At 46.4% G+C, this 11560-nt stretch overlaps 1 protein-coding gene across 1 annotated transcript; it reads left to right on the plus strand.

Annotated features, from left to right (window-relative positions):
* The first annotated feature begins 940 nt into the window (after nt 1–940).
* LOC122548522 (histone H3.3A) lies at nt 941–11320 on the plus strand. Its single transcript, XM_043687282.2, has 4 exons — nt 941–1136; nt 3979–4134; nt 5100–5253; nt 10244–11320. Exons 2-4 carry the CDS (start codon nt 4007–4009, stop codon nt 10370–10372), a joined length of 411 nt encoding a protein of 136 aa, XP_043543217.1. The 5' UTR covers nt 941–1136; nt 3979–4006; the 3' UTR covers nt 10373–11320.
* The last annotated feature ends 240 nt before the right edge of the window (nt 11321–11560 follow it).

Here is an 11560-nt window from a genome sequence, read left to right on the forward strand (position 1 = left end):
GGTTTCAAGGTCATCATTAGATTCTTATTTCCAGAGTTTGTTTTTTCCCCTATCGAACTGACAATTTACCATCTTCTGTGGTGGGATTCAAACCCATAACAATTATCTGGATCAATATTCCAGCAATTGACATCACCAGGTCATCGCCTCCTCTAACTATTCCTGGAGATGTCACCACATGACCTCCTGTCTCCAAATGTGACACTTATTATCAGAACATTAATGTTTTCAGTGCACCACCTTTCCCAAAGCGAAACAGAGAACACATAGGCTCATATGCAGTCGGACGTTTGTTAACTGTCTTACAGCCCTTATTCCTCCGGACATCATTACAATCTAACAGATCAGAAGTGTTCAACAGAAAAAAAAAACTTTTTGTTGTTGGCATCACAGCCCCAAGGAAGAATAGTTAATCCCTGGAATCGTCTTGGCTTTTGCCCAAAACGTTGATTCTCCTGCTCCTCGGATGCTGCCTGACCTGCTGTGCTTTTCCAGCACCACACTCTCGACTCTGACCTCCAGCATCCGCAGTGTTCACATTTAACCTTAACACTAGGCCAGGCCAAGGTGGTGCGTGTCACCTCAAGAACCATTAAAACACAGGCCTGGATGGGGAAAAGGAGGCAAGGGAAAGGCTAGCGCTAGATGTGAAACCAGTTTACTTGAAGATGTGACTGTTAAACAAGGTAAATATTTAATTTGTGGAAGTGTTCTTGTCCTAATTTGCCACAGATGGGGTTGGCAAGCCTTGATCAGTTGGCAATGCCTGTTTGGACTGAGGACGCACGACAAAGTAGCTCATTTTCCCTCTCCATTCTCCATCATTCTCATCCCCTTTTTCCACTCAATTAGAAGCTGTGAATCTCTTCCATTGGAGTGGGTGTGTATATTTCTGACAGACGGGGCCCAGGCGCGGGAGCTTATGGGAAGGCCTCGGTCAGCCATATTGTGCTTTGCAGTGAGGTTGGGGTTGGTGGGAAGATATATATATATATAAAAAAATCAAAAAGCAATTCTGCAGAGGAGGCTCGCGCGGGGGGCAAGGGAAAGAAGTTTGGTTTTCCTTGAAAAGCCAACAAAATTTAAAAAAAAAACCAAGCGAGGCAGGGAAGGAAACAAAAAAAAATTGAGAACAGGTAAGGGGCAGCGCGATGCACGAAGTGGGAAGTGTCTCCCCATTTCGCATCGACTTTGTATCCAGCTCTTTGTAGCAAACTTTAAGGTATCCATTTTGTGGCTGCAACATTGTAGCGAATTCACGAGCTCCTGGGTCAACGTTCCATCCGCGCGGCCCCCCGCCCCGCGCGCTCGCTCGCCCGCTCGTTTCTGTCCGCGCTCTCTCTCTCTCTCTGTCCGTCTCCTTTGCCGGTTTCATTCCGTCCTTTTTCAAATAATTTAGCCTTCAATGCTCACGGCCGATCGACTGATTAGAACCATTAAGGGGTTTGTTTCCCCCCCTCCCATTTCCAAAACAGTGTTTGCTACTATTATATATTTCTCGCAAAACTTTTATTCCCCCCTCCTCCAAAGCGACCGAGGCATGTTTAATTTTTGTTTTCTTCAATTGTTCCTTTCGTTCCTCCCCTTCCCTTGTTGCAACGTTTCACCATCTTTGTTCCGGTGGATGTTTCTTCTTGCATCGCCCATTTTTCAGAAAGAATACAGATTTGCTTTGCAATTTCCACCTTCCTCGCTCAGACAGGAGAGGGGGCCGCGGAGAAGAAGAAGCGTGCAGTTTGTTTTTGATTTTTTTGGAAATGGGTGCAAAGGTTTTTTTATTTGAAGAAATAAAGAAGACGGGAAATCCCTGGAGTGCTAGTGTTAATGAGTATGTGAGTGTCTGCTTGCTGGCTGAAGACTGAAATGTTTAGGTTAGCTGGAGCAGGGTGTTTACTGATCTTACTTCCTCAGGAGCTTTCTTAGTGTACAAAGTTTGAGTGAAAAGTTTGTCTGCCTCTTTGTTTCGAGTAGGTTCTCTTTTTTTTAATTTTAAATTAATTCTTCCCCATTCATTGTTTGACAAGTCAGGTATAATGGGGTCGATTTGACTGCTGAAATCTGGACAGCAATTATGATCATCAACGTCCCTCTGCAAGTGGCTCCTGTTTACAAACACTGTCCCGATCGTGCCCCCCCCCCACATCTTTTTTTTTATTTTTAACCAATGCTTTAACAGCAGAGATTTTTAAAGATTGACAATGTTTTCAACCCAAGTTTTGGAAAATTGGAACCCGAACTTCATCCTTATGGTATGATGATATTTTTAACACTGATCTTAGCTCTTAGCCACCGAAACTGGACGTCTCCATTTTTGTGAAGGAAATGCTGGAGATCACAGCGGGTCGGGCAGCATCCACGGACCCGCTATGATTCCCAGCAATTTTTTTTTGTTTTCAGTACAGATTCCAGCGTCTGCAGTAATTTGTTCCTGCATCCCCATTTGTGACTGGGTGTCAAAAAGAGTTTTTTTGTGTGTGTGAGACCGTGCTCTGTGAATCATCTCAGAATGTTTCTCCATATAGAAGGTGCTGTATAAATGCAAGTTGTTTTTGTTACAGGTAGGTTTGTTTCTCCACTGACTAACCTTTTACACTGGTCTACAAGTTTCCTTTTCTAACTGTCTTATGGATGTGAGGGTTGGGGGATTTGAGGTGTCCATTTTCACCTAAGATGCTAATCAACTTCTATGAGTTGACCTGGGGTTGGAGGGGGGCGTGGCTTCAACATTGGGAGAAACGGGAAAGGAGCAGAGCACTGGACAGGAAAGTCTGATGGCAGCACTGATGACTGTATCTACCACTTCTCTTAATCACATGCTAGCACAGCTGCTGGTGGCAGGCTATTTGACTCGGGGGGGGCATCACACTTGCATCAGTTTCTGTTTTTAGTGGGTCCCTGCCTGAATTCCCTGCTGCCAGCAGGTGGCGCTGGGCAACGATGGTCAAGAGGGTTCCAAGTCTACCCAATTCTAGATATAAAAATGTCTAGGGCCTTCCTTGGTCTAATTTGTTGGGTTTACACATTGAACCATGTGAAAGGGAGTCCTTGCCTTCCACCACCTCTCCATCAACGTTTTGGTTCTGATTCTCCCTTCTTTCTGCTACCGCAGCCTTGGAATGTAGAGGTGACTTCAGCCCAGGAGGCTGGATAGATAAAGGTACCAAATGCACAGACTGAGAGATGATACATTCAGGAACAGAAACTGAGGTTGGCAAGGCATAGTGGTGCAGTGGTAATGTCACTGGGCTAGTCATACAAAGGCCTGGACAAATGTCCTGCTGATAAGGGTTCAGACCTCACTGTGGAAGTTTGTGGAATTTTAATTGTCAATGGATCAGGAACTGGAAAATAATCTCTGGTGATCATAATGAATGGTGTTTTTGTTTTTAAAATTCCACCAGTAACGTCCAAAGGGATTCTGATGATCAGTCATAAATTTGGGAGGCCACGGTTCTGTATTGTCATCTGAATTCCGAGATGGAACTGAACAGCTTTTAGTTTTCTCAGTGAAGTCATGCCGTCTGTTGGAAACTTTCTGTGAAAGAAGGTCCAACATTTGCTGTGGTCGTTTTCCTTTTGGAGTGGGCGGTCCTATTGAGTGACAGGAAGCGAGATGTCATTTGGTATTTCTCCCCCCTTTTTTTTACTGAGTGAATTTATCCGGGGAGCTGCTGTGTTATGGGGCTGTGTCCTCATTTCTGTGGAAGTGAGTGACCTGGGTTAGAGGAGAGATGTCACAGACCAGGGCTACTGTTCACCATTGTGTGTGTCTGTGTGTGTGTTGATGGGGGAATTGGTATCCCACACCAACATGTCAAAAATTATTTGGAAAGCTACCTTGATCTAGAAGGACAGTGATTTCTCTAACATTAAGCCCTCACTTCATATAAAGCACTCCTGGTGGGTGTTGCCCTTGAGTGATGCAGTTGATTGCAGGGATGTTCTGAAATGATCTGGCACCCTGTTTCTATATTTCAGACCTTAGGACGACTCAGGAGGAAGGAAAATGGCTCGTACCAAGCAAACAGCCCGTAAATCCACTGGTGGCAAGGCGCCAAGGAAGCAGCTGGCAACTAAAGCTGCCCGTAAAAGTGCCCCATCCACTGGTGGGGTGAAGAAGCCTCACCGTTACCGGTCAGTGGCTGACCTCTTGACTCGGGTGTAGACCTGGGCTTGTGCCCATCTCCGCTCTATCTCAGTTGGTTCTTCAGCATCCACCCCCGCCCCGCCCCTCCTTTGCCCCGGTGTATAGTCGGGGTGCAGTATTGGTGAGGCATTCGCTTGTACCCCAGGGGCAGATATTGCAACATCACAGCCAATCCCAAACCCCACTGTCATAAGAGAAAGTGGTCACTTGATCAGCAGGACTCTGTGAACTGCATGTTGACCTCTTGCCTGACATTGGGTCACTGATGTCTGTCTATAGCCTTCCTGAGAGACTCCAAACCTCGTAGTAAGTGGGGATGGAGAGACCCTTTGGGAACTCTGCCACCTTGATACAGTCCCTGGGAATGAGTTATCCTATTTTGATTCAAGGTGGGTCTTCACATTTAAGCCAAGGTGCAGCTTATTGGGTTGGTGATGAGGTAAATACGGTAATTGTATTTTATCCATTGGCTTTCTCCATCCCCTTTTCTGAGATACGTGCCAACACAGTGAAAGAGATATCCAATTAATAACACTTTTTTCCCCCCCCACCCCATTATTCCTCAATTGCCCTCCATGTGTTTCCTGCATTTATGTGATTCCCTCTTGAACAGTTGAGCTGATCCTACTCCCACCATCCCAACATTATATTTCCACGTCACAGCTCCCTGCCTTAAAGGCAGCTCTTGAGAGAATGAAGCTCAAACAGTGGAACTTGGGCATTTGTCCATTTTGGGCCTTTTTCTGTGCTGTAGACCTTTCAGACTCGAAGGCCTACCCAATCCATCCTTAATTCAACCTTTCTCGATTTCCCCCCTCCCCCAAAGGAAAATTGAAGGTTGTGTTTTTGTTGAGTCCAAGTTGTTCAAAACGCGCGCACGCTATCCTGAAACGCTTGTGACTTGCATAGCTGGAGTTTGATCATTTTAACCTCCATAACCTTCTCTTCCCAGCCCGGGCACTGTGGCGCTGCGAGAAATCAGACGCTACCAGAAATCCACCGAACTTCTGATCCGCAAGCTGCCGTTCCAGCGCCTTGTCCGCGAAATTGCTCAGGACTTCAAGACGGATCTGCGCTTCCAAAGTGCGGCCATTGGCGCCCTGCAGGTGATTTTACTTTGAACCTTACCCCTCCCCACCTCTTTCGCAGGGAACTGCTTGGCTGGGTGACTCCCAGGTCAGCCTTGACGTCGATATTGAATATTTGACCAGAAAGCACTTGTATTTCAGCCAGGCCTCCAGAGTGTAGTGAGAGTGATAGCTGTGGCTCAGTGGATAACACGTAAGAGTCTCGGAGCAGGAAGTAGGCCATTCAGCCCCTCAATCCTGCGAGGCCATTCAGTGCGATCATGGCTGATCTCATCTCAGCCCCAACTCCAGTTTTCTGCCCACTCCCCTCAAACCTTCACTGATTTTAAAAAATCTGTCCCTCTCCTCCTCCAATTTACTTTAATGTCCCAGCATCCTCCGCACTCCAGGCTTGAGAAACCCACAACCCTTTGAGGGAAGTAATTCCTCCCGATCTCAATGGGCCAAATGGCCTCCTATTTCGTATGACGACACTGGCTATTGCTGCTGTATGAGCCTTGACTCCACACCCAGTGGCTCTGATAGAGGCAATGACTGTTCAGTGGGTGTAGGAGGCAAGAGTGAGAGAGCAAATGCATTGAGTTAGTGGTTTTCAGTAGGGAAGAATATGAGCACTGTTGGTATTAAATTATTTCATCGGCACGCAAACCTGAATACGTAATCCTGACTTCATATTTTAGAATCACTCCCCCCACTTTCATCCGTTTGAATATAAATAACAGAGCAAGCAAGGAGTGGAAAAAAGTTTCGGGGTGACTCAGTGGTTAACACTGCTGCCCCACAGCACCGTGGGCCCAGGTTCGATTCCAGCCTCGGGCGACTGTGTAGAGTTTGCACATTCTCCCCGTGTCTGTGTGGGTTTCCTCACACAGTCCAAAGAGGTGCAAGTTAGGTGGATTGGCCATGCTAAATTACCCACAGCACTCGGGGATGTGCGGGCTTGATGGATTAGTCATAGGGAATGCATGGTTACAGGGATAGGTGGGATGGTCTTTGGAGGAGTGGTGTGGACTGGATGGGCAGTATGGCCTACTTCCACACTGTAGGGGTTCTATGCTGAGGGCATTGACATGTTGCAGCAGTTTCTGCACAGCCTCAATTATCCAAACATCAATTATCTGAATTTCAGATTATTCAAACAAGATCTCAAGGTCCTGTAAAAATGGCATTAGGAATTTCAGCATTCAGTTATTGGTTAAATGGCATTATGGCATGCATTACCAGATAACTGGCGCTCATAAATTACCGCATGTTTACGATCAGATCGGTTATCCGAATGATCAATTATCCGAACAAAATACTCCCCGCCGGTCTCGTTTGGATAATCGAGGTTCTGCTGTAATCAGTTATCAGTCAACCCCACCGCCCCGTGGCCCAACATTTCAACTCCTCCTCCCACTCAGCCGAGGACATGGAGGTCCTGGGCCTTCTCCATTGCTGCTCCCTCACCACCCGACGCCTGGAGGAAGAACGCCTCATCTTCCATCTCGGAACACCTCTACCCCAGGGCATCAATGTGGACTTCACCAGTTTCCTCATTTCCTCTTCTGCCACCTTACCCCAGTTCCAACCTCCCAACTCAGCACTGACCTCGTGACCTGTCCTACCTGTCCCACCCATCGGCTCCACCCTCCCCTCTGACCTATCACCTCCATCCCCACCACCATTCACCTCTTGTACTCTTTGCTACCTTCTCCCCAACCCCACCCCACCCATTTATCTCTCCACCCTGGAGGCCCCCTGCCTCTATTCCTGATGAAGGGCTTTTGCCCGAAATGTCGATTTTCCTGCTCCTTGGATGCTGCCTGACCTGCTGTGCTTTTCCAGCACCATTCTCATCTCAACTGTAATCAGTTATACCTGTCCATATACCTCCAAGCCACAATACAGGGAAGGGTATGAACTGTGAATGTGTTGGAAAACTACCCAAATGGTGCAGATTGGGGCTTAGTTTGAGGTTTTCTAGGTTTCGAAGCTGAAGTAAGAGATGAGGAGGGTCTTTGTGTCATGGCATCTCAGAACATAGAGGGGGACCATTCTGTCCATTGTACCTTTTAATAATGCTATGTCACCAATCCACCACCTTGCTCTGTCTCCATAGCCCTTTAGTGCTTACCCCTGCAAGAAATTCTGAATCTTTTTTTTTGTTTGAAATGTTACCACTGAGTACAATCCCACCTTCCTTTTAGGCAGGTTATAAACTTGCTGTCCTATAATGTCTCCTTGAGTGACCTCTGAGGTGAAACCTGGATACACTGTAAACTGCAAGGGGTGGAACAGACAGCCGTAAAAGGGCAAAGAATGGACAGGCTTATGGCAAATGAAATTTAATGCGGAGAATTGCGGGATTGTTAATTTTGGTCGGATGAATGCAGAGAAAAGATGGAAAATAAGAAGGACAAATTTAGAGGTTGCCTGGGAGCAGGGTGTTTATGTGCAGAGTCATTGAGGACACCCAGGACTGTTTGAGATGAGGATTAAAGAAACATACAACATCTGAAGCTTTAACAAGAGGGGGAGATTGAAATTAAGATACAGGGATGTTACATTACACGTTTATAGAAAACTGGTCTAGATATGTGCAGCCAGTTATGGGAGCGACTACTTAGGAAAGAGCATGAAAGAATTAGGATGCAGAAGAGGTTGACAAGAATGCTCCCGGGGGGGAACACTGTCAATAATGTAAGGCAGTAAGTTGACTGTTTTCCTTGAAGGTTGAGATAGTGTTGATGGCGGTGTTAAAAATGACGAGAGTAGATAGATAGAAACATCCCCCACTCATACAAGGGTTGAGAAGCTGAGAACACAGACTTGGAGTAATTGGTAACAGAAATTATGGAGACTTGAGGATAACTGCTTTTTCATGCAGCGAGTGGTTAGGGTCTGGAATGTGTTGCCTGAGAATGTGGTGGAGGCAGATTAATTCAAGACCTTCAAGGGGAAGTTGAATAGTTTCCTGGGCAGGGTTACAGGAGGAAGGCAAGATGATGGCCACAGGTGCCTTGTTGGTGTGCAGGGCTAGCACGGAGAGGATGGGCAAAATCGCTGCAGCCAGACTCTGGTACTGGACCTTTTGTCAGATGTGTTAAATCTTTATTCTCTGGTTTTGACCCAAATACTGCTGGAAACAGTTCCTCATTATTTACTCTTCATTATTGCGAACGTCTCTATCAAATATCATAGAGTCACACAACATGGAAACAGACCGTTCGATCTAACTAGTCCACATTAACCATTTTTCCCAAACTAAGCTAGTTGCACCTGCCTGCACTTGGCCCATATCCCTTTCTATTTATGAACATATCCAAATGTCTTTTAAATCTTGTAACTGTATCTGCATCCACCACTTCCTCTGAACGTTCATTCCACACTCTCTGTAGAAAAAAAAAATTGCCCCCACATCCTTTTTAAATCTTTCCCTTCTGACCTTAAAAATGTGTCCCCTAGATTAGAGCTCCCCAACCCCAGGGAAAATACTTTTGCTATTCACGGTTTCTTATGGGCATAAGGACACCTCTTAACCTCCTATGCTCCAGTGGAAAAAGTCCCAGTCTATTTTTATAACTCAAACCTTCCAATCCCAGCAACATCCTGGTAAGTATTTTCTTGAACCCTCTCCAGTTTAATAATATCCTTTCTATAACTGGGTGACCAGAACTGGACACAGTACTCCCGAAGAGGCTGACCTCCTCTACAACGTCAGCATGACGTCCCGACTCCTGTACTCAAAGGTCTGAGCAAGCATGCTAAACGCCTTCTTAACCACCCCGTCTACCTGTGAAGCAATTTTCAAAGAATTATGTACCTGAACTCCTAGGTCCCTCTGTCCTGCAACACTACCCCGGGCCCGACCATTAATCATAGGAGTCCTGCCCTTGTTTATTTTACCAAAGTGCAATACCGGCTTCAGCTTCCCCCACTGTCCTCGGGACTGTGGTCCCTCATCCCCGGGTACCGTTCTAGTCGATCCCCTCCACACCCTTTTCAACATCTTGATGTCCTTCCTAATGTGCAGTGTCCAGAATTGAACATACTTGGAAACTCCGCAGCATGAAGACCCTACCCTTGCAGCCACACCTGGGGGGGGGTCAGCAGTGGGGAGAAGGCATGATATGGTGCTGTCCGATTTCAGGAAGAGAGGGCAGGGAAAAGACTCCTTTGGTTAAGGGAACAGCTCCAATAGCCGGGTGAAACAGCCAACAGCTGTTGGCTGTCAGGGGGCAGTCTGGATATAGAAGCCTGCAGAGTGCTGTATACACTCGAGTAATGGTTGAATATTTTTGACTACTTTTTAAGGTGAAATTTATGGGGTTGACTATTACAAGGATACTACTTTTGAGGGGCTGAGACTCCCGCCCGTCAAAGTTCATACTGCCTCATTAGCAGAACCCCAATTGATCTCTAGACGAATAAAGGGACAAAAATGAATTATGGTAACTCTGAAAACGCGGAGTGGAACACAACAGCCAGCAGACTGGAAGACCGGGAGAAAGTGGGGACTGCAGATGCTGGAGATCAGAGTCGAGAGCGTGGCGCTGAAAAAGCACAGCCGGTCAGGTGGCTTCCGAGAAGCAGGAGAATCGACGTTTCGGACAAGAACCCTCCATCAGGAATCGGGAAGACCGGGAACGGAGCGGAACAACCGACAGACTGGATAACTGGAGCGGGACACTGACTCGTAAACATTGGTCTCTTATCTGTGAAGAATCAGGAATGACTGTTACACAAGATATATGAGAAATTCCAAGTTATTTGGCCAAAAATAGAGGGTTGACGTTGACATGAGATTGACTATTACTCGAGTATATCCGGTAGTTAGGTCGTGATGCAGATGGGGATTCAGTGTAGTCTGTTAGTGTCTCAGAGAGATAGAGGGAGATTAGGGAGGGACTAGGACGTAAGCCACGAGTAATCACTTTCTGACTGAGAGTGGGATGTTGGATTGATTGAGGGACCATTGTGTTGCGCATCAATGCCAGTTCACTTTCTGTTTCTCCTGCCTCAACAGGAAGCAAGTGAAGCCTACCTGGTGGGACTGTTTGAAGACACCAACCTTTGTGCTATCCATGCCAAGCGTGTGACCATCATGCCAAAAGACATCCAGCTAGCTCGCCGCATTCGTGGGGAGCGTGCTTAAACCTCCTGTCACCCTGGGGAGGGGGCTGGGTGTGGGCGGAGCAGGGGTGGGGGAGCAAAATCCATCTTTTCTCAAAATCAACTTTCAACTTCCTAACCTCGGTCTTGACCGCGTTTCCCCCCCCCCCCCAACCCCAACCTTCTCTCTTCCCAACCCCCCCCCCACCCCCGACCCCCAAATAAACAAAAGAATAAATGAAAATCAGTCTATTCTTCCTCTGGTAGTAGTCAGTGGTTGTTTTATCATTTTATTTCCTCCAGGGGGTAAGGTGGAGGCAGGAGACTGAGTAGGACTAGATGGTAGACAGCTATAACGGGAGTGGGGCTAAGGCGAGAGTGAGTGTTAGAAATGTGGGCGAACAGAGAGGACACTGGGATATGGCAGAGAGGGAGGGACTGGGGTTACAGTGTGGGAAATGGAGTGGGAGGGTCTGTGGGTTACACTGGTGAGTTGGGGGGGGGGGGGGGGGGGTGAGTTTGGCGGAGAGTGTGGGGTGTTTTACTCAGTTGGGGACCCTGAGATTTAACTGATTTTAACTTGGAGGGGTATTGGGTCATCAGGTGGTGGAACGACCTTGAAATGACCGTGCTGAGAGATCTTGCTGCCTACTGTGTAAACCTTCGATGAGAAAAGGGAGAGAAATTAAAGAGCAGGCAGATTTATGTAATTCTTTTTTTTGTTTTCCAACGACGCAGCTTTGAAAATATTTTAAAACCGTTTTTGATTTCTGAACAATGCTGGCTTTTTGGAGTTTTTTTTATATAGTACAAACTTTCTTATTGGATCTGAAATATAAAATGTAATATTTTTCATAATGTAGATCCCATTGTTTGCTTTACTTTTTATGAGACTTTTTTTTTGTTGTATTTAGTAACTATTTTTAAATATTTGTGTGCCCTCTTGTGCTGTTTCCGATAACATTTTCCTATTAAAGTATTTGAAACATAATAGCGTTGGGTGTGGAATTATTATGTTTGAAAGAGTACCTGTGACTCCTACACTGTCTTGGCATCAGATATTGGACCCCGGAAACAGCAGCAGCAAATCCTTTATCTATCAGTGAATCTGAGAGTCTGAAACTTGAATACAGGCTGAGTTAGAACATGGAGACTCATGACCTAGGCCTATGTCATAGAGATGTACAGCACGGAAACAGACCCTTCAGTCCAACCCATCCATGCTAACCAG

The sequence above is a fragment of the Chiloscyllium plagiosum genome, unplaced genomic scaffold, assembly GCF_037043375.1.
Source record: "Chiloscyllium plagiosum isolate Xiang-an unplaced genomic scaffold, Cpla_swu_hap1 HiC_scaffold_3, whole genome shotgun sequence".
Classification (NCBI taxonomy): Eukaryota; Metazoa; Chordata; class Chondrichthyes; order Orectolobiformes; family Hemiscylliidae; genus Chiloscyllium; species Chiloscyllium plagiosum.

Excerpts from the sequence above, each read along its gene's own strand:
- LOC122548522 (XM_043687282.2), top strand. The coding sequence starts at position 4,007 with ATGGCTCGTACCAAGCAAACAGCCCGTAAATCCACTGGTGGCAAGGCG. Across the intron at positions 4,135-5,099 it reads AAGAAGCCTCACCGTTACCG|CCCGGGCACTGTGGCGCTGC; the intron begins GTCAGTGGCTGA and ends TTCTCTTCCCAG. Across the intron at positions 5,254-10,243 it reads CGGCCATTGGCGCCCTGCAG|GAAGCAAGTGAAGCCTACCT; the intron begins GTGATTTTACTT and ends CTGCCTCAACAG.